This window comes from Notechis scutatus, chromosome 1, assembly GCF_049901735.1.
Source record: "Notechis scutatus isolate UNSWTSFEM ecotype Mainland chromosome 1, rNotScu1.2, whole genome shotgun sequence".
NCBI lineage: Eukaryota > Metazoa > Chordata > Lepidosauria > Squamata > Elapidae > Notechis > Notechis scutatus.
In genome coordinates, this window is record NC_142009.1 from 26,205,228 (window position 1) to 26,229,686 (window position 24,459).

The window sequence follows — 24,459 nt, forward strand, 5'->3', positions numbered from 1 at the left end:
TCCATTTTACTAAATATTGTAGACCTCCTTTATATATCCGTGAATCAAGAATAGACTCTATCTCATAATGATCTGCCTTCACTGGACCAGGTAATGATCATTGGGATTACATCTTCCGGGTTTAATGAGACTAATATGGAATACTGGGTGGACCTTTTTGAACCGTGGCAGTAAGTTCAACTGTACCATAACAGGATTAATCACCCGGCTTATGGTAAAAGGTCCTATATATTTGGGGCCCAACTTTTTACATGGGACACCCAACTTCAGATATTTGGTGGGCAAATATACTAAATCTCCTATTTGAAATGGTAGGTAGTCACTCCGTTTCTTATTGGCATGTGTCTTATAAGCTTTAAATGCCTTATGTATAGTTTCATGTACATTTCTCCAAGTTTCCGTGATCTTCGTAGACCAGGTGGTAGCAGTGGTAGGGTTGTCCGTGCGTCTCAGGTAATTCAGGTACAGCTACGAAATCCATTCCATATACAACTTTAAAAGGGGTATGTCCTGTGCTTCTATGTACAGCATTATTGTACGCTACTGCAGCGCACAATAACACTGTCCACCTGTGCCTTTACTCCTAAGTTGACCCTTGTTCCTTAACTGTTCCCTTCTCCTGGCAGTTCTGTGCATGTGCACATTGGGAACAGGCTCCAGCTGTTCTTCTGTCCCACTGATTTCTGACTCCAAAGGCAGCTGATAGCTGTCGGACAGCCCTGGCCACATCTTCTCCTCGGATGCAGAGCACTCATCAGAGTCTTCACCAGACTCCAGGACAGGTCCATGTCCCCCGCCTCTTCTGATTCTGGCACCAGCTCTTCTGGCTGCTGGTAGGCCACAATACTGGGTGTCTTTGGACCAGTCACATATTCTCATCCCATGATGTCAGCCTCAGTCAACAAACCAAAAAGTCAAATTCCTATCATAAGCAAAGGATCAACATTAGGTACATCCAAAAAAGTGGACCCTGCACTTGTAGAAAAATGCTACAAAGAAAAAAATATTTATGGCTAGCCTTATCAGGATGTCCCTGAACAAGAAGAAAGTCAAGAAAGATCTCCACAAATTTGGTCAAAATACTAAGATGGTGAAATTGGTCCAACTGATAGGATCAGCAACTATTGTAAACAGTTCTATGGATGTAATAAAAATATCTTATGTGGATCAATTAAGAACAGCTTTTGAAATTAGTTCTTTGCAGGATATCCATCTCTGACATAGATTTTAAAATCATTATAGCGTAATAATGTCATTGATTGTTGATGTGTCACAATAGTGAAAGTAAAGAAAAAAATTATATTGTCATAAAAATGACAGGATAACACCATAAATGGCATAAATCAGTGGTTGAGGAAATGGCCTTCCTTTGCTAGAAAGAAACCTATCACCATGTATATTCGGTGTGTATTGAGAGGATATTTTGGGAGACCAATTTGGATCCCATTGCACAATATTCCCTTAGTCTTTATGAAAAGATAACATGGTCAAGGCATCCTGGTCTCTGTCCTAGTCTCCAGTTGGATACTGTTCCATACAAGTTGATGCTGGTACAGAGGTCCAACAAGATGACATTAATGGAAAGGATCTGGAACATGGGGTTTAATAGGGTTTGGCATGAAGCTTTGACACAAATGGGGCTCTTAATGTTGGGTAACATTGATCTGGGACAGCCCATGAGATCCTGGCAACCATGACAACTACAGATCTGTCCCAAATTGTCAAGGACCTGATGCATACTGGAGGTTACACATTAGTTTTGGGTTTGTCTGGTTTTTTGTTTGTTTTTGCCTTGGGGCAGTTGTGATGAAATCTAAAGGATTTCACTATCGGTCCTTTGTCATAGCCAGATTACTTTTTGATTTAGTACTGCTATCCTCTGCAGGAGGATAGAACCCTATCCATTCCAGATCCTAATGGATCCAGAAGAGTTCTATAGCACTGGGATTTGATTGCTTGCACATTCATGATGATAAGGAAAGTGGGAGCTAAGATGTGGTTGGTCCTGCCACCCTGACCTTCCTAGATCTCAGCAGCTTTTGATCTCATCAGTGATAGTATCCTCGTGGACCCATTGTAGGAATTGGGAAGGGAGACATGATGTTGAGGTGGTTCTCCTACCTTCTCCATGGTCAATTTTAGTTTTAATCATATTGGTAGAAGGGTAGAAGTTGGGCCCAGAACCCCTGATGTGCAGCATGTCTCAAGGCTCACCTTTCCCCCTTCCTGTGTAATATCAAAATGAGTTGTTGGGGAGGTCTTCTATTCATCGGTATCTTCAGAATGCTGATGATATCTTGTTGCACATTTTGTCCCTGAGCAACTAAGCCATGTGGTCAAGTTCTTGTCCCAATGCCTGGAGGTTGATGGGGAAGAACTCTTAATTTGTGATGGAATGCGTACCTGGAGAAGCTGTGGAGAGGAGCTTTCCCAGGAGAAGGCAGTATATTCCAGAGAGTAGCCCAAATTAAAAGACTGTCCAATCCTGAGTTGGATGGGGAAAGGGAAAGAGGTTCAGGGTAGCCACGCCCTGGTATCTGCCAGGATATATCTATTAGGGTAGGGCTTTTGCAAGATTCTGTCCATTAGGTGGAAGCAAGTGGAAGCAAGTAAAGAATTTGATTGGATTTCATAATGCCATTTTTGAGTTTGGGCTTGACACAATCCTAACAAGACTGAGCAGTTGTGCATCTTGGTCTGTCAGGTTCTATGGACTTTTCACCCTTAGCTTTGAATGGATTGGGGGTCTTCCTGAATTCTCAGATCCTGGTTAACAAGAAATTTACACTGAGGCCAAGGGTTCAGTTTGTGTGTCAACTGTGCCTTTTGTTGGATTGAGAGATCCTCTTCGTGATCACTCATGCCTTGGTCATTTTGTGGGTAGATTGTTGCAATACGTTCTACATGAGTTTAGCCTTGAAGCCTTAGTTGTCTTGTCAGGGAGATTGCAGCATATAAAATTAATAAATAAATAAATTATAAGATCATTTGGAAGGTTACTGGTCCAGAATATAGCAGACAAGCAGTTATGGGCAAGTCTCATGTGCCCATATAATATCCCTGCTGTGTGAGCTACACTAGTTGCTAGTTGACTTCCAAGTGCAATTCAAGATACAACAAAAAAGTTCAACTATCTGAAGAATCTCCTGTCTCCCTTGGTTTCAGTTTGTTTAGATCCCATCAATTCTATAATGTCATTAGCAGTACCCAAGGAAATGGATCTTCTTTCTCCCACATCTGCCTTTTGAAACAGTATTTGCCCCAAAGATCCTTATACTCTCCACCTTGCTTCCCTTCAAGTGATATTTAAAAACCTGTTCTATTTTAGTTCCCCCCCTCAATCCTTGAATTAGGCTGTTTCAGCCTGGTTCCTTTTAATTGAGCAGGTGTTGATGCAAAAATATGTTGGTCCTCAGATTATTACTGCTTTTTATATCATGTTTTTTTTTTCTTTTAACTTTGTAAAGCTCAGTAGTTGTTTTGGAATTGGGTGACCTAGAAATTTAACAAACAAACAAACAAACAAACAAAAAAGCTACCCCAGTTTCATTTTTCTATGTCTGGTTCAATTGTCTTCCTTGAAGCTTTGCTGCCCGAGAGTTCTACTGAACTAAGATAAGTTATTGTCTGCTAAGAGGATACTGACAAGCATTGACCTCAGAGAATTCTAGGAAAATTAGGCCACCCATAGAACAAATCTTATAGAACCTTTTGAAGTCTGTTATGATGTATTTCTTAGTTTATACAATCATATTAAAACACAATTTATAAACCATAATGAGATGGCTCATAAAATAGGTTAATTAAAAACTAAACAGACTACATCAAGGCTTATTGCAGGAAAAGACAACTTTTCTGCAACCATAAGTCACATTTTGCATTCTGATGTTAACATGCCAGATGACATACAAAATAAAATCAGCCTTAGGGAATTACAGCAGATGTTACCAATACAATGAAGTGCTGAAATTCAAAAAGTTGACACTAGATTGAGACATATGAATATCAGAAAGCTAGAAAAACAAATTCCACAAATTCTAGTTAAGGAAATGTTAGAATATTTTTATACCTAATAAAGGCTAGTGTATTACTGGGGCATAGGTTTACCACAAAAGGTCCAGAATTTCTTCTAGTAAATCCTTCTCTTTTAAAGACCAGCCACTATTTATAGCAAAATTTAATATGTTTCAGGATTCATATCAAGTCGGAAAAACCCTTCCATTTATGAAGGGTTTAGTAAAGTATCATAGCATCCCTTTCTATGGTTCAACCCTTGACTGTCAACAGCTGTACTCTAATTTCTTTTTCTCAGCAATCAGCCTGAATAAACACATTCTGATATTAACATGCTAGATGACATACAAAATAAATTGTTAATGTATATTTGCTTTGAATGTTTGACATCTTATTATGTCTTGTCCCTGTTTACTTGAGAGCTTGTCCAGTTCCCAAAAGTCTTATCTGTTCCTTAGTATGTTAAGAAGGTTTCTGAGTTCTCATCTTTCCTTAGGTAAGATGAATTTTGTCCACACAAAGTCTGTATATATTTCAAAACATCAGTGTTATCACTAGACTTGGATCAGGGGGTTTATTGCAACAATAAATAGATCACACAGAATGTTCTGGCAGACATCAGAGGTATATTGGCCTTGTGCTTTCCTTAAAGCACTTATTCCATTCTGTTCTTTTATAAAGGGTTGTCATCTAAAATGTTTGAGTATACATTAAACCAAGAACTGACAACATAGCACTTGAAGTCTCTACGACATTTCTGATGGCTACAACTATGGTATGATATCCCAAAATTAAATTCAAATTAATTTTTTAGTTTATTTTTTCTGTTAAGAAAATGGCTGGGTGTTATATTAGTAAAAAATAATAGAAACTAAGAAAAAAAGAAAGTGCAGAAAAAAAAAATAGAAACGTAATAACGAAAAAGAAAAATACATAATGTAATGACTACCCCTTCATCACAATTTTATAATTTATCAATTTCTCTTAAAATACAAATGAACTCTTCTTCTCATATACCATCTCTTATCTATAAACAGGTCCATAAAACCTTGTCATTTCAATCCTCATATCAGCAAAAGTCTATTACCGGTAATTGTTATCATAGTTTACAACATGTCTACTTCAATCTTGATCTAATAAACCAACTTTATATTCCTTCTTTTACTTCTAACAGTTTTGTTCTTTAATTCCTTCAAATAAAGTTCTAGAAGTTGATTTCATTTTCCCATTGTCCCTATGCACAAAATCCTTCTAGACTTAATTAGATCTCTTTTTTAAATTCTATATAATATCACACTACTAACCAGAGCATACAAAACATTTGCTAGACCAATACTCGAATACAGTTCATCAGTCTGGAACCTACATTACGTATCTGATATTAGCACAATTGAGAAAGTCCAGAAATATTTCACAAGAAGAGTTCTCCACTCCTCTACTCGTTGTAGAATACCTTATGCCACCAGACTTGAAATTCTAGAACTAGAAAACCTTGAATTACGCCGTCTTCGGTCTGACTTAAACATGGTATATAAAATCATACATTGCAATGTCCTACCTGTCAATGAATACTTCAGCTTCAACCATAACAACACAAGAGCACACAATAGATACAAACTCAAAGTTAACCGCACCAAACTTGATTGCAGGAAATACGACTTCAGCAATAGAGTGGTCAATGTCTGGAATACTCTACCCGACTCTGTAGTTTCTTCCCCAAACCCCAAAAACTTTAACCTTAGACTGTCTACTATTGACCTCATCCCTTTCCTAAGAGGTCTGTAGGGGGCGTGCATAAAGCGCACCAACGTGCCTACCGTCCCTGTCCTATTGTTTCTCTTATTCTTTTATTTTTCTTATATGTACCCATTTCATGTATTCACAACTATGTATACACTTATACTTATTATCTTGTAAACAATTGGCAAATCAAATAAATAAATAAATAAAATAAAATAAATCTAAGTTGAACTTTTGCATTGTTATTTGTATATCCTTTAATTATTAAGACATCAGACTCTTTCATCTGTATATCCAGTGTAACATCTTTTTTCATATTCTTGTAGCCTGCCATTTAGAAATCTACTTTCGTATCAGTCTCAGTCTTGTCTGATAAAGCTTGTTTCTCTTTCATAACATCTTTTAAGTGCAGTCTTTCTATAACGGGTTTTTTTAAATGACCCTGTAATCCCTTTTATTCCAGGTAGAGTTGGAGCAACTAAATGGAACTGAGCCTTTACTGGCCAGATGCCCTTCCTGATATTTATTTGGTGATATTCACAGCAGATATTTTCTCTTTGCGCCCTGATAGGGAAACATTGGTCACTGCCTAGGATTGAACTTTCAATCTTCTGAGTGGGAGGTGAGGGTCATCATGCCGTTCTCAGTCTGCCTATAACGGTGACACTCTTAAAAATAATTTCATAATTCACAAATAATCTTCAATACCTCCAACAATAAAATATTTTGTCCATTCTAAAGTAGTAAGTTAATTTAAATGTTGTTCTCCTTTAATTATAATATTTAGTTCCTTCTGGGACCCTTTGTGTTCAACCTTCAAAGTCTCAATCTTTTATTGTTTTAAAGAATTCAAAATAACAGCATTTTCCCCACAGGAAAGATTCTTATAATTAATTTCAAAATCTTACTTCAAATTCACCTGGACCCTTAGGCCATTTCTAACTCTTCAAAATCAATAATCATCCTCTTGCTGTTTACTCCTAAACAATAATTTTTAAGTTCTTAAACATGTAATTTCTTTCATGAAAGAAGTTTATTCTCTTACCATTTCAAAGGTTCCTAAAAGCTGAAAAGCAATTAATAAGCAATTTCCAAAAGTGATTAGAAAAAGAAGTATACAATCCCTCTCCCATGAATACAAAGCACCAACTGTTGGAATTGGTGAAGATGGTGTTCCTCATTTCCCATTACTTTAAATCCATCAGAGGCCACTTTCTTTTGACCTCCTCATGAGGAAGAACCATCTAGGTCCTTCCTGTCATGCTTTGAGAGGAATCCTGAAGGATCAGTCAACTTTCCATCTCATTCTGTCTACCTACCATTCTAACTTCTACAAGTTGTTGGTTCTACTCTCAGTGGAGCCATCTTCAATTCACAATTTTTCCCTAGAAGTCCCTGAAACCCTCTAGGATTAAAGATAATAGAAGATTCAGGCCAATTTTGTGCTAGGAGTATTGCCTTCTGATGTGTACTTGGCTGAAAAAGCTGAGTCAAAGATGATATAATTTAATCACATATATTGGAATTAAATATAATTAACTAGTGAACTTAAGGCAAGGTTAGAATGTTTCAGGAAATTAAGTTTGTTGAGAAAAACACACTGAAGCATTGTAATTATAGGTAATAAAGAAAATAACAATAGCTAACTGGCAAAACAATAGGGGCCTGTAGGGTGGTTTAGTACAATGTACTTTAGAAAAAAAGGCAGGAAATTACTTTAGAAAAAGGCTTGGAAAGAAAAGAAAGAAAAGTCCATCCAACAACTGTTTTGTTGATTTGTTCCTTCCTCTACATAATTTTCACTTTTATAATTCCTTCTTTTATATTCTCTTTTATTTATTTGTCAAGCATGTATTAGATAACAGATATAATTAGCACATGATTATGATTACATGAAATGGGTACGAATAAAAGGGGACATTAGGACAGAGATGGTAGGCACATTGTACACTTATGCCTTATGTTTCTTCGTTACTTTCCTGTTGGAACAATTTTCTAGAATGCACAAAATAAGAGTGGATCACCTGATGGTATTCTTTCAAATGCCCTGTAATAGAAGAGGGTGCTCCAAAAATCTATATGAAGTTGCGTGTAGTAAATAGATAATTTCTAGTTACATTTAAAATGTACTTCTAAGAGCAGATATCTACAGTATGAGGAAATATATAAGATGTCAGAAGAGCCTTCACTTTCTGCAAAACATCTACTTTAAAAGGTAAAATGGATCAAAAGTCCTTTTTACAATTCCTACCTTTTGGAATCCTGACACCATGGAGATGTTGTATTTTGTGCAAAATGCCACAAAGCTATGCTATGGACCAGGACAATTGTGAGTGACTCTCTTGTAAGGAACTACCTGACAGAATCCTTTTGTTTTCATCTAACTCTCTTCAGCAGCATCTTCTGAGCTTCTTGAAGTGAACCTGAAAAACCATTATCTTCTCAGTGGCTTTCATTTGGTAACTATTGCATAATGTCTATGTAGTTCAGCAGTATCTAGAAGACTACAGGTTCTTTCCTTACTCAAGGGTCTTACACCATGGATGTCCAACATTTTGTCTTGTCTGGGCTACATTTAAATTGTTTCGTTACAGCACTGAAATGTGACACTTACATGTAAGTCTTAAATATTTAGTTCTGTCTCCATACTGCAGTTAGCTAAAGTAAATGCAAAACCACCAGCATGGTGAATGATTCACTTAGAAATATGGTGATGGTGGGAAGGATGGCACAGAAGAGCAGCTACAGGCCTTGTGGGCAAGGCTGAAGTTCTCTCTCACTCATTTTCTGGGTTCATACCACATGCTAAATTCTAAACACACACTAATAAAACACATTTGCTGTGTTCTCTTAATATTCTAGGCCATTATGTCTTAATATACGATCTTATTCACACATCATGCTAAGACAATAGTTGAGTTCCCACAGTACACTGAAAAACAAATTACCAATCCCATTTTAATTTACTGCACTGTGTTTTGCTAATCCAACCACCTGGGCTATGAACTACTAAATCTTATTCAGTAGTGTCAGAACCTTCCTAACTGCTTTTCAACATTGCTTGGTCCTTTCACATTTTGTAAACTGTATTTATTTATATACAATATTACTAATATGTATGGAGTTGTTCAAAGTTAAGAGGCAAAACAGGCTCCTGTTTCCAAGGAGCTTATAACGCAAGATATAACAACCTCATAGTGAAAATAAGGGAAGGAATTGAAGGATGGATGTGAATGAAAAGTATCACTCATCAGTTTGACTCCAGTTGGACACAAAATTAATGAATGTATTGATTGAAGTTAAATGTTGAATGTCAGTGCCAACTGGCTGACTGTTTTTTGGTGGATGAAGACATTTTGCAAAAATGATGATTTCATTAACCCAATTTATCATCCCTTCTGCTTTACCCCTAGAGGGAGCTCTTTACCTTCCTGGGTGTCATTAACTTTGTTCCTATTTCTCTGGTGGGGAAGGCACAGAAGATTTACCTGAGATCAAAGGGGATCTTCTTTCCCATTTCTGCACCTGTCTTTTAGTCAGTAGGTGTTGCATAATCAAGCAAATCATTTATATTTTACCTTCTGCTCTTCATGTACATGCTGGAAATTAACTCATTTGTCTAACTATGTTTCTACATAGAAAATAATTTTAAACCTTTTGCTAGAAACTGAAAAAAATACTACATTATTTTGGGATTTGACCATTAGAAATATTTATAATTATAGAAATACTGTATATTATTAAATTTTAGATCAAAATATTTAGGTATTTTTTATTTCTAACTGTGTCAAAGTAAGTAGGAAGTTACGCTTTCTGTATATCTTTTTGTTTTTCTTTATTCCTTTGCTCCTACTTCCCCTCTTCCATTTTTTCTTTCTCAAATCTTGTTGGTTTGTTGGTTTTTATATTTTACCTTTTGTAGAAATTTAACAAAGTATATTTTTAAAAAATGACAGCAATCAAATCACAGAAAATAATTATTCTTTAAAATCATTGTGAATCACGGCAATATCATGAAATAAGCAGGATAAATATTATTTTGATTTGCTTCTCATGGCCACATCAAACAACGTTTGATATTAAGAGCACATAGATAGTGTAAGTCGCTATATTTGTGGGAACACATAAAACAATAGGGAACAATAGGAATCTGCAATCACATCAAAACCATATCACAACAGTACAATAACAAGTACACCAGCTCACCTCCCCCACAGATTCAAGTCACCCGCAAACATTCCTTCTCCAGAATATTCATTGCTAACCTAAGAAAACATATACAAAAAAAAAAATCATTTCAGTGAATCAGCAAGAGAAACATATAATTAATGTTTCATTTATTGAGTCAGACATAATTGAAACCAAAGTTGTTAAATTGTAATGTCTTATTTTATGTGGATTGAGAAATGGACTCAATGTATTTCTGTCCCCATACACATAGGACATTTATATGGCTGGCCATCTTAAGCCAATAACACTGGGTTGCTCACAGTACAAAACAATCAGAATCATATAATGGCAAGTACAAATAAATATCAAAATACAAAAATACCAATGCTGAGGCATCCATTCAGAATGTTCAGTCACAAATTAATCTGCGTTGAGATGCCTGGGTTGTGAGGAGATAACTAATAAATCAGCCACAAACATTTTCATGACTAATTAAAGCAGAATTCAAACAGTTTCCACATACAGTTTACACACCTCTAGCATTAGGAGAGACTGTAGTCAGAAGCTGGGTTTAGCCTGGTTCTTGTGCAAATCTGTTTTCTGAATGTTTCCAAAAGCTATCGAAGTAGTGTGGAACACACGTAAAGCTAATCCACAAAGTAACATGCCAAACATGCTTAGATTGTGCTATGGATACAGCCTCTAAGTCTGTAACTGAGCTAATTAAGTATGTAATTTGAAAACAACCTACACACAGAAGAAGTCAGTCTCACTCTTGATTTCACTTTTTTTCCTGTCCTTGTAGAGCTGTGCGTATCACTGTTGACAGCAGTTAATGGTCTTCTGGACTGAATTAGGAGTAGTTTTTACATAATAACTAAGCAAACAAATCCCAAATCCTTTGTTGTAACTCCCAGAGCTTTCTCCATCCAGAATTGTGAAAATTAGCAGCTATGCTTCCTGCTGTTTTGAGATGTGAAATACTATGGTGTTTTGTGACTTAAAATAGGCTTATAAATCCTCAACCCCATTCAAAAAGAGGAAGTGAACTTTTCCTTCTCAATAAATAGGAAACATCATTGCTGAATCAGCTGTGATTTTTTTATCCTAGATAGGAATCCAATTACAGTGTTTTTAAAAAGATTTATTTGTTTATTTAGCGCATGGCATTTCATACATGGACTAGCAATACACACACACACATATATATTTCAACTAGATTAGTAAAACACAGTGAAATATAAATGTTAAAAAGCTGTATGTTCAAATACCAATGTCTAGGCCAGGGGTGTCAAACTCGATTTCATTGAGGGCCGCATCAGGGTGGTGTTTGACCTGGGGGGGCAGGTAGGCATGGCCAGGGTGGGCATGGCCAGCTTGACATCACTCGTGTTGGGGGCACCTGTGGTGGCCCTTCTGGGGTTTCATTGGCCCACTGCCAATGAAAACGGAGCTTGTAGCCCTCCCAGGCTCCATTTTTGCTGGCAGAGGCACTGTGGGCCGGTCCTTCACTGGTCTAGAAAGTGACCCTGCAGGCCAAATCTCAGCACCTCATGGGCCTTATTTGGTCCACAGGCATTGAGTTTGTCACCCCTGGTCTAGGCCATCTAGTTATTGAAGCACACCATTGTTTATATTTTTAAAAAATCAGATTCTGTACCGGTATATGCTCCCATCTTCCAGCCGGTCACAATGTGATCTACAGTTTGATGTGGGACCTCACAGTCACACTGAGAGGAGGATACTATCTCCCATTTATAGAGCAAGTCCTGGCGGATACCTTGTGAGGTGTGAATCCTATTCAGAATTGTCCATTGCTGAAATGGTAGTTCTTTCTATGTCTGGACGTTCAGCGACCCATTTCCATTGGACCCAATGGCTTTTCATTGGGAATCGATGTTAAAAGTTATTGAGCAGATGTTTTGCCAGTGTCAGTGGAGGCTTCCTGGATTTGAATCTTCAGGCTGATAAATGAGGAAGGTCGGTGTGCACAGATATTATCTTTTTAAGGGTTGGCTTATACAATAAACCATAATTAGAGTTAAGAATGAGGTGAAGCTAATGAATAATGGGAAGAACAATAAAATAACCTTTTTAGATATGTAAAAAAGAAAACACTATATCAACTGCTCAATTGGCAAAATGCTAACAGGTGTAAAGAAAAAAGAATGCTTCTCCACTCCTATTTTTGGATGCCTTTTCCCTAACAACAAGAAAAATGTTTCATAGGAAATTTTGTGGAGAAAGATAAAGAGATAAGATTGAAGCTTAAGATTAGTAGAAATGTTAGTTTTCTCAAGTTTCAAGCTTCCTGATTAAATACATCCAATCCTAGATTACTGAAGGAAATACCTGATGTCTGACTAAAGCTTTATCTTTCAAAAATTCTAGAGAACTGATGAGCAGCAAGATGACTGAAGAACATGAAATGTTATCCCTATCTCCAAAAATGAAAGATCTAGCAATTAGAGACCAATCAGCCTAAAATCAATATGAAGAAAGCTTCTAGAACAGTTCATAAACAAATTGATCTGAAAGCACCTTGAAAACAATCTGGTAAGTACCAGAAATCAGAATGGATTTATCAAAAGTAAATCTTGCCAGGCTAATATTTCTCACGTTTTTATTAAACAACCAGTTTAGTGGATTGTGGGAATGCTGTAGACATTATGCCTAATAGACATTGAATATAGCATTGCATTGCATTGTATTTGTTTGGCAAAGTACTCCATCTTATGCTGATTAGCAAGCCAGTTAAGTATGGACTGCATGGCATGACAGTTAAATGGATACATAGCTAGCTCAAAAATTATGCCTGAGTGCTTATAAATATTTCTTTATCAAACTGGAGAAAGGTGCTGGGTGACTGCCATAAATTTTGGTGCCAGATCCTCTTGTGTTCATGTTTTTTTTAAAAAATGATTTGGATGAAATAGAAAAGAAAATGTTTATCAAATCTGTAGCTTATCCAAAATGTGTGGGAGAACTATCCTAGAATACTTACAAAATTTGGAACAATCTCAATAATTTGGAAAAATGATGCACAAATAAAAGAATAAAATTTATCAGAGACAAATACAATGTTTTTCAGTTAGAAAACAAAATCAAAACCAGAGGTATAGCATGGGAGAGATATCCAATTAGGCAATAATAGTATTTGCAACTGAGCAAGCATTGTGATGTGACTATAAAGAAGACAAATGCAATTTTAAACTGCATCAACATTAATATACATTTTTAAATCACATGAAGTAATTATTCCATTCTATTTTGTTTTGGTTAGACTCCAATTTGAGGTTTTTTTTTGGAGGGGGATTGTTGGGGGGATAGGTTTGTTTCTTTTCTCCTGCTAATTTCCTGGACAACTCTTTGCAGTTTTCTTGGCAATTTTTTGGTTGTGCCTTACCATTGTTTTCTTCCTAGGGCTGAGAGAGTGACTAGCCAAAGGTCACCCAGCTAGCGTCAAATGTGAAGCAGGACTAGACTCAAAATCTCCCAATTTCTAGCCTGGTGCCTTTAAGCCCTACGCCAAATTAGCTCTCCTGTCTTGAGTACTATCTCCAATTCTGGGCATCACACTTCAAAGATTCAGAGAAACCAGAAAAGGCCAGAGAAGGGCAAAAAGGTTATCAGGCAACAAATTACTAAGTATTATAAAACATTGAAGAAGCTAGCATATGATAGCACTCTTCAAATCCCAATGTCAGATAGAAGAAGATGAAGACCTATTTTGTATCATTTCAGAGTGCAGGGCACAGAATATGTATTATGCACTGTAGTATAGAAAAAAAAACTGTATTATAGGGAAAACGATACAACAAATTTGACAATGGAACCAATTAGCAGAGAAATATTGGGCTGCCCTTCACACTAAATTGAGGTTAAACATCCATCAGTTGGAAGGGCCTTGAATTTCTGCATGGAGCGCAAGGTTAAGCTTGATGGTGTAAATGTTAACTCTGTTCTCCCATGGGTTGTTTCTGTTTTGAAAAGGAACTGACATTCTCTTCAACGATTTCTGTTCTATAAAAAAGCTTGTGTGAGAAAATTAAGTGAACTATACCATCTCTAGTTTCTTCCTGCACCTCTAATTCTTTCCTAGAACAAGCAAAATCAGTCTCTTTGTCTCAAGGCCATGCAATATACAGTATACATGAAAAGTGGGGTCAGAGAAAGAGACGAATAATCCTGACAGTTCCAATCATGGTTTTTCCTGCTCATGTGTAATTTTTTTTTTTGCACTTTCAATATCCAGATTTTTAAAATAACCCAGTGCTGCCTTTTGTTTCTTGATTAACATCCATAGTACTTTTTAAAGCTGGTATTATTCTGTTGACCAGAAAATCACTGTTATCATCTGAACTTGGGTCTGCTGTTTCAGTCTCATTAAGACAATGTTCCAGAGGGTCTAGGACAACTCATCACCATGGCCAACTCACCACGGCCAACTTGCTGCAGCCAACTCTCTATAGGACAATTCGCTATAGCCAACTTGCTGCGGGACAAAAGTTAGCTAATATCAAAGAAACGGTGGAATAGAATAATTAAAGAAAGGGTGAAAAATGAAATGTAAATAAAAAAAATTTAAAATATTTTAAAATTATTTTAAATAATTAAATAAAATCATTGAATTGTCCTGCAACAAGTCATCTTGTAAGTTGGCCATGGGGAATTGGCAGCACTGAGTTGGCCACGGCAAGTTGGCCGTGGTGAGTTGTCATATTCTGCATTCCAGAATGGATGGATTCGTGTGTGAATGGATGCTTAGACCAAAAGAAATAGAGAGAAAAAGGAGGAAGAGTCCCGTATCCTTTTTGCATCATTGATATGGGAAGTACTGCAGGCAGTAGAACTACCAACACTGATCTCTGCTCTTGGTGGCTAGTTTTCAAGGTTTGGCTCTAAGTTGCTGTCTTTTTAGGGGAGACAAGAGGCATCTTGTTGTGGAATCAGACCTTCCCTTCAATCCCTGATACCTGTTCCATTCGTGCCCTTGTAATAAACCTGTTTCCTGGCCTGCTTGTCTCCCCTCTCCCTTTATAGTCACATAAAGTCTTTCGTAATCATGGGACTTTGAACAAGGCAGAGGCGTTCCTGTTTGTGAGTGTGTATAAATATGGGCCGGGTACTTCAATTGCTTCATTTTCTATCGCAAACCTTTTTTCTGCATTTGCAGCATGAGGACACCGTGGTTCCTGCTGTGAGCATGGCTCCCACCCATTTTCCTTCTTGTCAGCAAGGAGCTGAGAAGGCAACTCCAGGCTCTTACAGGAGAGAAATCTTGTGATGGGGGGGGAGGGAATGCAGGGAGGAGGTTTAAACAACACCCGGATTAATGTGTAACTAACAGGCAAGGTGTGGCTGCCAGCAGCAGGGAACACGCAAGTCTTCCAGAACTGAAATGGATTCCCACAAGGGACAGGTTTGTTCAAAGATGTTCTGGGGAGAATGGAGGGAGGGTAAGCATGTGCATAGCCCTGACGTTCTGCACCAGCATAAATATCTTGATGGGGAGAGAAAGGAAAGATGCAACGTCTATCCCAGACCAAGGCTTAGAACTGGGCATCAGACACATATCCCATATTCCATTTTCTGAAAATCCCTTGGAGGAACGAGATAGCTCATTCACCCCATTACACATGAACATCAACACAGATGTCTATGGTTTCCTTGTCTGTCTTTGTAGCTGAGTGGCTCTGAAACTGTCAATCTGTTTTGGCAAGTATTATTCCTCAGATGCCAGTAAAAGTATTTCATGGGAATGTATGCTGAAGCTTAATTAGCTGCAAAACTTATCTGGTAATCTTTCTTTAAAACCAGATCTATGTTCTAAAATAACTGAAGCAAGTAGAAGAATAGCTCTGAGAATGTGCAGAGTGCCTACCAGTTCCCACTGGACTGTTTAGAATCAGCATCTGACTTAGCTGGTATAAAGGGCTCACACTGGCTCAGCTTTGTTCTTTCAAGGCTCACAGTTTTCAGCTCTTGAGCCAGGCTGTGCATTTTCAAAAGGACAGACAAGCTTGATTTTTTGGTCATGCTTTTTACCCTTCCCTTTTGCGAAGGATGTGTTCTCAAGCTGTTGGCTGCATTAAACAAGTTGCAGGATTATCGGTCATTTTTGCACAAATGTGAAAGTAGCCATGTGAAAAGAAAACCACCATGTTAACATTTCCACCCGTCTCCAGCTGAACCAATGCCCAGACAAGATAACTCACCTGCCCATGTAATGGCAATGTTTTTATGGACTAGTGTGCAGCCAACGAGGCATTGATCCTTTCCCCTGCCACATTGCAGGCCTGCCCTTTTCAGACTGCACATGCCATATGGAGAGCATGGCACAAACTCAGTGGGCAGTGTTCACACAAAGGAAGCTAATCAATGTTCACAGAGAGTCTAAAGATGGGGTCCACAATGCTTTACTGCTTGAAGCAGAGCTGAAAATGGTATCCTCTTCCAAACTTATGCTAGCCAAGTTAGTGTAATACGTGAAAAGAAATTTCTCAAGCTCTTTTCCCAGTCTCTGACAGTACAATCCCGATATAGCAAATGAAAACAGTAGGGGTTTCTCCCCCTTCTTTGTGACACTTACAACCTGCTGAGACAGACACCTTATTTTGCTTTGCCTTAGGAACATATCACTGACTAGTTGGAAACTGTCTTCCAGCTCTTCTAGGTCCCTTTAACCCAAAGTCTGGGAAATAACAGCACTTTTTAAGGCAGGAACCACATGAAAACTATAGTGTATAGTCCTTTTAGTTGAATTACTGTAAAAAAAAACACCCAAACAAATCTCCACAAATTATCTCCCTCAAAACCAGCAGATCTACATGTGATGTGGCTTTCCATATTTAGTGGTCTTCTATCAATCCATAATAAATGTAACCCTAAGCCATCACCTTTGGCCTAATTTGCATTTATCTTAGGAGAGATGGTGCTGGAACATAACTGAGCAGCCTTATTTTTATTTATGCTTAGATCTCAGGAAGATATGACTTGATCTCTCCTTAGGTTGCTTGCTGAGTGTGAAGGAAGAAGGCTTCTCCCAAACTTACAGCCTTCTCTTTGGCTACTCAAAAATGCAATTATGGCTTGGTCTCAGGATCGAACAGAGTGTTTCTCAACCTTACAAACTTTAAGAGTTGAAGTTGAAATCCTGATATCTTTTAAGTTGCTTAGGTAAGAAACACTGAGCTAAGGATTTGGCTTGACAGCTAAGGAGGGCTCCAGAAGACCCCTAAGAAAGCAAGGGATCCAGAGGCAGTAGTATATAATCCAAACGCCATTAATTGTGGGATGTGCAAAGTAACATTAGGAGGAATCCATTTGTCTGTCTGTCTGTTTCTGTCTCCTGCAGACCTTTTCCAGTATTATATCCTTTATGTAGCTGGCTCTAGGTCTTAAACTGTTGGGCTAGAGCTTATTGTTATTTTATATTGTTATGTTTTATGAGCCAGCCAGAGCCTTGTGGAATTGGATATGAAATATAGTTTTAACTTTAACGGCATCTAAAACTGCTTGTAACCTTCTTCCTCTTTTTTTTTTTTTTTGGAACACTTTGTGCAGAGACAGCTGGCTGAGTTTTAGATTCCAGGCGACCAAATAATATTTGTTTCAGAAAGAGACTGCTGTTTATTCTAAAATAAAACAGTGACAGTCTGAGGTGGAAAGACCTTTAAGACCAGGATCTAACATTATCTCCTGCAGTCTGGCTCCCACTTCGGAGTTTTGTTTTGTTTTGTTGGAATGTGCGTTGGGGTGTGTGTCTGCGTTATTAAACCACCTCATCAACTCCAGGCTTCTTATGCTACTGGAACCAGGTGAGAGGAAGGAAATTCTCCTAAATTGAGCCCGCTGGACTGGTTGGTGTAGGACCAGAAAGCGAGGCTGGCGGCTGCTCACTCAGGCCTTGTGAGCACACAAATGCAAGTGTGACCCTGGCAGTGGAATCCCGATTCCCGGCAGATCCTCAGGGTGAGGGCTCCGCAACTGCTCCCCACCAACTTCCAGAAAGCGACAAGCCGTCTGCAAAATATGGAGATCTATTCAAATGTGGCTGCTGATCCCACCCTTCACAGACAGTGGTGTCTCCTGGGTCGACTGCGTCATGCGCCTTTTTGGGCAGCCGTTGAAAGGAATCTGCTGGCTGCGTTTGCACAATAGTCTTGATCCCGTGGGAAAAAAAGACCTAGAAGCTATGCTTGCGTAACATTTGAATAGTTTGGGTTAACCATGGTTAGATTTGGGGGGGGGGGAGTGACAGTGTACTGTGATTACTTCAGGAGCCAGTGTATCATGTGGACCCAATCAAAGGCATTATTCAGTTAGACAGCCATCATTTGGACTTGATTTCACTTTGGACTCTCCAGGAAATCTGGCAAAGTGGCTGAGCCACGGCCCAAGTGACCTGCGCCTCTTGACCCCCTTCTCAAGTCGGGAGGCAGCGCCAGGGGGTCGAAGACCTTCGTCTCCTCTCCAGACCTACTTGGCGCATTAGTCCTCAGGGAAGCCCTCGCCGCGGACTATGGGAAAAGCCAAGGAGTTGCCCGACCTGCATTGGAGCCTGCCGGTTGCCTAGTAACACGTTGGCATCAGGAATGGCGGTGGAGCGTCGAGGGCAGGGAGCTCGCCGGGCCCGAGCCTCGGCAAAGATGTTGGCACGCCCACCTGCCCCCTCCCCCCACCCACGGACACCGGGGTGACTCACTGCCTCCGTCCTCCCCTCTCCGGCAGGCAGCCCCTCACTCCGCAGTTGGAGCGGCTGGCAGCGCGGAGTGTGGAGGCGCCACAGCACTTCGCAGCACTTTGGAGCGAAGCTTCAGGTGCCGCCTGCGCGGGCGGACGGGCGGGCGAGCGGGCGGTGGGGCACCTGGTGGGGAGATCCCAGGAAGTCACGAGCGGGGTAGGACCGTGCGGAATGGGAATAGGAGCGAGGGGGCACAGAGGCGCTCCTGCAGCCGCCGTTGCTCCGGGCAGCTCCCGTGGTCTTCGGCGCTTTGGTCTCCCGGAGGGGATCGGGTGACTGTCTGCTGCTCCCTTCCGCGGTGGGCAGCGCAGCGAGCGGGATCCGTGAACTGTTGGGGACTTTTTAAAAATCTCTCCTTCTGTCTCTTTGCAGACTCCAGGGCAACTCTCCGCTGCAGCCTGACTCGCGAGTCGACCCTCTGAGACCGACCATGGACCTTCGGCTGCGGGATCTGCGCCTTCAGGAGGAAAGGGAGTTTCTGGAGAGCGTGGCGCTACCCCAGCCAGGTAAAGCGATCCAGCTCGGAAGGGTAGAGGGGCGGATAAGAGAAAGCCCATCCAAAGTCCCCTACCCGCCGCGATCAGAAAGCAGAGTGCCTGCTCGGAAGAGAGGAATCACCGCCTCGGGCCCTTTGCAAGCTTCTCTCTAGATGTCGGGCTGGCTCGAGGCAGGCTGGTGCCCAGGCAGAAACATCCTAATTGCTCTTCCCGCGAATGAAAGGGAGGTACAATCGGACACACTGGTGCGCAGCTCCTATTCATTAGAATGAAGCTTGCGCAGGAGATAGTAGTAGGAGGGGGTGTCAAATATCGCCCCCGGCCCACATATGGCCCACTTCCACCTACCCTTGTCTCCAGGATGAGGGGGTGATGAAGATGTCTGTCCAGTTTCCTTCTAGCAAATCTGCCCTGTTTTTAGGACTATGTTCTATGTCGGCAGAGATCTGTTTATTTGTTCAGCCTTTGGGTGCTACTTGCTCCCACCATCCACCCCGGGAGGATTTTCAGTTCTATTTTACAATCACTGGTCCTTTCTGCTCCAAGACTGGCTGTGTGTTCCCAAACCAAAGGGAAGTCTGCAACAGTTCAACAGGTGTCCCTGAAGCTTTTCCTGACTGGTAGTTCGGGGCTTCCTCTTCCATATGTTATTGCTGCCAGAACACATCTTGAGGAGCCCAGCTCCTCACAGCTACAGAACGGAGGCAGCTGTGTTGACCACAAGCCCCGTGTCAGGCTGGGCATCTTCCTAAAATGAACCTCCCATTGCCATCAGCTCGGGAGGGGCATCCAGTTAGGAAGTCCTACTCAGTGAGGAAAACAACCCATTTCATCCTTTTGCTTAATTACCACCCAGTGTTTTCTTCAGAGAAATGACAGTGATCTACCTACTTTCCCTTTTTAATAATCAGAACGTTTCTTTTCCTTGGTTGATTGGTTTGGTGGGGGGGGGGGGCACAACTGAGTCAAATTTACTATTGTAAGTAGCTGCGTTCACAAAGCAGGTTTAAGCAGATCAGATAAAGACCAAGCAGACACTTTCACACAACAAGCTACACTTGGTTCCCACTAACCTCGGATTAGGGCTTTTTTTGTGTTGGTGTGGCTAGGTGTGAATTAATGTATAGTTCAATATATTCTGCTAAACCCAGAAAATAGGATAATCTTTTAAGCAAATGAAGTGTATGCAATCACCAACCCTGGGTCTCTTTCTTCCTAGTCCAATATTTTAAGAAAACTTTCTTCAGTTAAGTATCACCCAGATAGATGTGTTGGGATGGCTGATTGAGGTGATTAGGATGATTGAGAGAAAAAAAGGGGAGATGTTTAAAGTTTGCAGATTAAGGTTTTCTTGTTTGTTTGTTCTTCAATCACCGTTAATTCAGAGCATGCTCCAGGGCCAATGAATGAGAGTCCTCTGGATCAGTCCCCAATGGAAGAAGCCAGAAGAGGCAGTAGGGGGAAAGTCATTGTCCCTGAGCCCCTTATCACTGATGCTGATTGGCAGATGCCATGTATCCCCAAATCCCCAAGGTAACACATATTGTCTTCTTATAGTGGAATATCTGTCCTCAGGGTTACAAGCGGGGTGCAGAATTTGGAACTCCGGTCCTTGCTTGTGATATGGGGATATCATGGGACAGGTTGGGGTGGGGTGTGGGGAAACCGCAGGCATAACCATTGGGTCTTTTTTTCCTTCCCTTACCCCAGAGATGCCAGTCTAATTCTGGAAGCAGTGAAACGCAATGAATTCCTGCGATGTCTGGGTGATGGTCAGAGCCAGACCCTAGTGGAGAGCTTCATTTCAGAACAGCGACAGCCTGGTGACATTGTAGTGGCTGAAGGCGATGAGGGTCATGCTATGTACATCGTGGCTGGTGAGGGAACTATGTGGCAGGCGGGGGGAGGCAAGAAAGGGTATTTGCCTACTAGCCAGTTCCATCACTTATCCCCACCTGGATGATCCAGGGTGGGGTAGCCCTTCTCTCTGCCAAGGAATTGTTTACAGCACTGTTAGCTTCATTCCAAACAGGTCCAGATGATATTCAATTAAAACAGGTGGTTTTTTTCCCCTATTCATTATTCATTCATTTTGCTTTGCCTTCAGTTAACTGATTACTGCCTCTACGAGAAATGAAAAACCAGAAAGGGAAGACCATTTAACTGCATTTTCCCAGGAGAAGAAGAAATTCTCCAACAATTTCTCCACATGAGCCTCAGAGCTTCTTTTTCTTTGTTTGCCCTAAAATTACTTTTTGTTAGTTTTTGTTGTCAAACTGTAAGTGTAGGGTGATCTTCATTCTATATTTTTCAGAAAGGAATGATGCTCCCCGGGGGCATTTTCTTTGTGTTTTTTGTGTGGGCAGGATTAGAATAGACAATGATAATTGCCATTCCCCCCTCCCTCTCCAATTGATAGGGTTTTTGGAGAAAATTAAATTCTATAGTGACCTTTTTCAAAAGGATGTGTGTAAGAAGAAAATGTCAAAATGTGAGTCTTTTCTCTGACAAATGTCTTCTGAGAAATTTAGCTCTGCTTTTGTATTTGACAAGGAGACTGTCTCCCTTTCTGTTGTCAAAGGCTCATAGTATTGGGAATTTACAGAATTTACCAAACCAGGCAGGGCCATAGTGCAACTGAAAAAGACAGAGATCACTTCTGCACCTCCTTTTTCCATATAGTATATGATGTTTTCTTCATGCTCTTCATGCAGGAAGACTCAGAGGAGAAGAGAGCTCATGTGAGATAATGACAAGTATTCATATAGTATTCACAGTCAACTGAAATTTTAAAAAAATGTTTCTGCATATTGTGTTATCTCAAAATTTCATATTGTTAGCACGGTTGATGATATACAAATTCAACCACTGGTGATTAACCTAGGCTTAAGCAGAGACACTTAGAGAAGATGAGAATATCCCTGAGGCAGTATGGAATAATTATTCTTAACTGCTCAGTGGTGACAGCCTGCCCTTGATAGGTATTCTTCAGTGTCATGAGATGTGGACGGCTTTCCCCATACTCCCTTTTGCTAAAAAGGGAGCTTCTCCCAACTCGGTCCTGCTCCCTTGGCTGTTCGGTGTGAAAGCGGTTGACCACTTGGTTGCCAAGGAGCTACAACATCATTTGTATTGCAGCTGTTTTCCTAATGCAATGGGGTTACATTTCCCTTGAAGTTTGGCAAGGAGATTGAGCCCCCAGAGAAAATCAAACAAACACAAACCGCTGTTCAAGGAACCTTGATAAGGGCGGGGAGAGGTGCAACTCCAGCCACTGACAGCATCTTCTTGCTTTCAGCACCAGAGTGAAGTTGAGTTCAGAACTGATGGGTGGGGAGAGGAAGAGAGATGGAGTAAGAAGGCTAAGCATGAAATGAAGCTGTACCAGATGCCTTCTGCTTTTTTTTTTGCTACCATAGACTAACAAAGCTCTCCTTCTCATTTCCTATTTTTTCTGTTACAAAGCATTTGTGAATGAGCTCTTTTTTGTGCAGCCTAGATCCCCTTTTGAATTCACAGGATATTGGAGTATAACAGAATAACAGAGTTGGAAGGGACCTTGTAGGTCATCTAGTCTGACCCGCCCATGCAGGAGACCCTACACCATTTCTGACAGATGACAGTCCAGTCTTTTCTTGAAAGCTTCCAGTGCTAAAGTTCCCACAACTTCCAAGGGTTCTGTTCCATTGGTTGATTGTTCTCACTGTCAGAAATTTTCTCCTTATTTCTAGGTTGAATCTGTCCTTGTTCAGTTTCCATCCATTATTCTTTGTCTGCCCTTCAGGTGCCTTGGAAAATAGCTTGACCCCTTCCTCTCTGTGGCAGCCCCTCAAATATTTGAACACTGCTATCATGCCTCCCCCTGGTCCTTCTCTTCACTAGATTAGCCATGCCCAGTTCCTGTAACTATTCTTCATATGTTTTAGCCTCCAGTTCCCTGATCATCTTTGTTGCTCTTCTCTGCACTATTTCTAGAGTCTCAACATCTTTTTATAGTGTGGTGACCAAAACTGGATGCAGTACTCTAGCTGTGGGCTTACTAAGGCTTTATAGAGTGGTATTAGTACCTCATGTGATCTTGATTGAATCCCTCTATTAATGCAACTTAGAATTGCATTGGCTTTTTTGGCGGCTGCTGCACACTGTTGGCTCATATTTAATTGGTTGTCCTTAAGCATCTTAAGCATACCGTTGAAACCAGTTCCAACCTTTGTTAGCAGACCTCTGCCATTGTTTCTTCATGTTGTCACAGAATGCATGATTGATAACCAATTAGGTAGACAATAGTTCTGAAGATCAGGCAGCATCCTGGAGCAAGACGATGCTTTGTAACAGAAAAAAATGTTACTTTGTCCTTTGGTGTTACAGTGCCACCCAATCCAGAACTTATGAAACTATCAGTTGGTTTTCACTTGTTTCCCTTTGTATGGAACATTCAGCTAAAACAGGGAAGTTGTGGAAACCTAATCTCCTTCATATGTTATGGGAACTAAATCATCATTATTAAGCAATTATAGATTATTTGTATGGAAACACAGCAATTGTAGACCAAGACCTTGATCCCCCTTGTGCCACAGGAGAAGTGAAAGTGTAATCAAGCTTTTATTAGCTTAGCTTATTACTCCCTGGGGAATCTTAGAAGTGCTGGCCACATTCCAGGAACCCTTCCACTCACACGAGTGAGCTTTAGGAAATGAAAGCCATTGCCATAGAGGGTGAGGCTGATGACACCGCCTTGACTCTCAGACACCATTAACAAAATTGGATAAATTATAACAGCGCAGGGCCGGTTACAAACAGATGCTCTGTGTATGCCATAGATACACAATGCAATAACTCTGCCTAGTGGCTCTCAAGGAACCTGTGCTTTTCAATCAGATCATTCTTGGAGTCTGCAGAAACGATACAGGAATCTTCCTGATATCTTAATTGGTCAGCCTCATGCCTCAGAACTTTGTTCATCCGCCAGCAAATTGCTTATCTCATCATTTAGGCATGGGCCCAGGGTGTCTGAGGAGCTACCCCCACCCCAATGGGATTGGCCCAGCCCCCTCGCTCCAGTGGAAGAAATCTACTTTGGATCTCATCTGCCAAAGGTGGGGTCTAGGAAAAGAGCTTTTTCTGTTGTGGCCCCTGCCCTTTGGGTTATTCTCCGGCAGGAGTTGAGGTCAGCCCCCTGCTCCACTCCTGGCCTTCCAGAAGAACCTTAAAACCTGACTCTGCCAGCTGGTCTGTAGCCTCAATAGGGGTGCTCTTTGCTGGTTGTGGCTGATAGGGTAGAAAGAAAATCCC

General features: G+C 40.5%; 1 protein-coding gene across 5 annotated transcripts in view; it reads left to right on the forward strand.

Moving 5' to 3' along the window:
- The window catches only part of LOC113414552 (cGMP-dependent protein kinase 2-like), a 70,312-nt gene that overhangs the window by 17,321 nt on the left and 28,532 nt on the right, over positions 1 to 24,459 (forward strand). For 2 of the 5 annotated variants that reach the window (XM_087949200.1, XM_087949175.1), the window contains exons 2-5: positions 12,316 to 12,480; positions 19,043 to 19,176; positions 20,553 to 20,700; positions 20,878 to 21,044. In XM_087949200.1, the coding sequence (XP_087805326.1) occupies positions 19,101 to 19,176; positions 20,553 to 20,700; positions 20,878 to 21,044 (391 nt within the window). In that variant the 5' untranslated portion in view covers positions 12,316 to 12,480; positions 19,043 to 19,100. Of the gene's footprint in view, positions 1 to 9,167; positions 9,294 to 12,315; positions 12,481 to 15,083; positions 15,347 to 18,273; positions 18,747 to 19,042; positions 19,177 to 20,552; positions 20,701 to 20,877; positions 21,045 to 24,459 lie in introns of those variants that run through there. The other 3 variants (XM_087949169.1, XM_026671483.2, XM_087949191.1) reach the window with 3 other exon arrangements.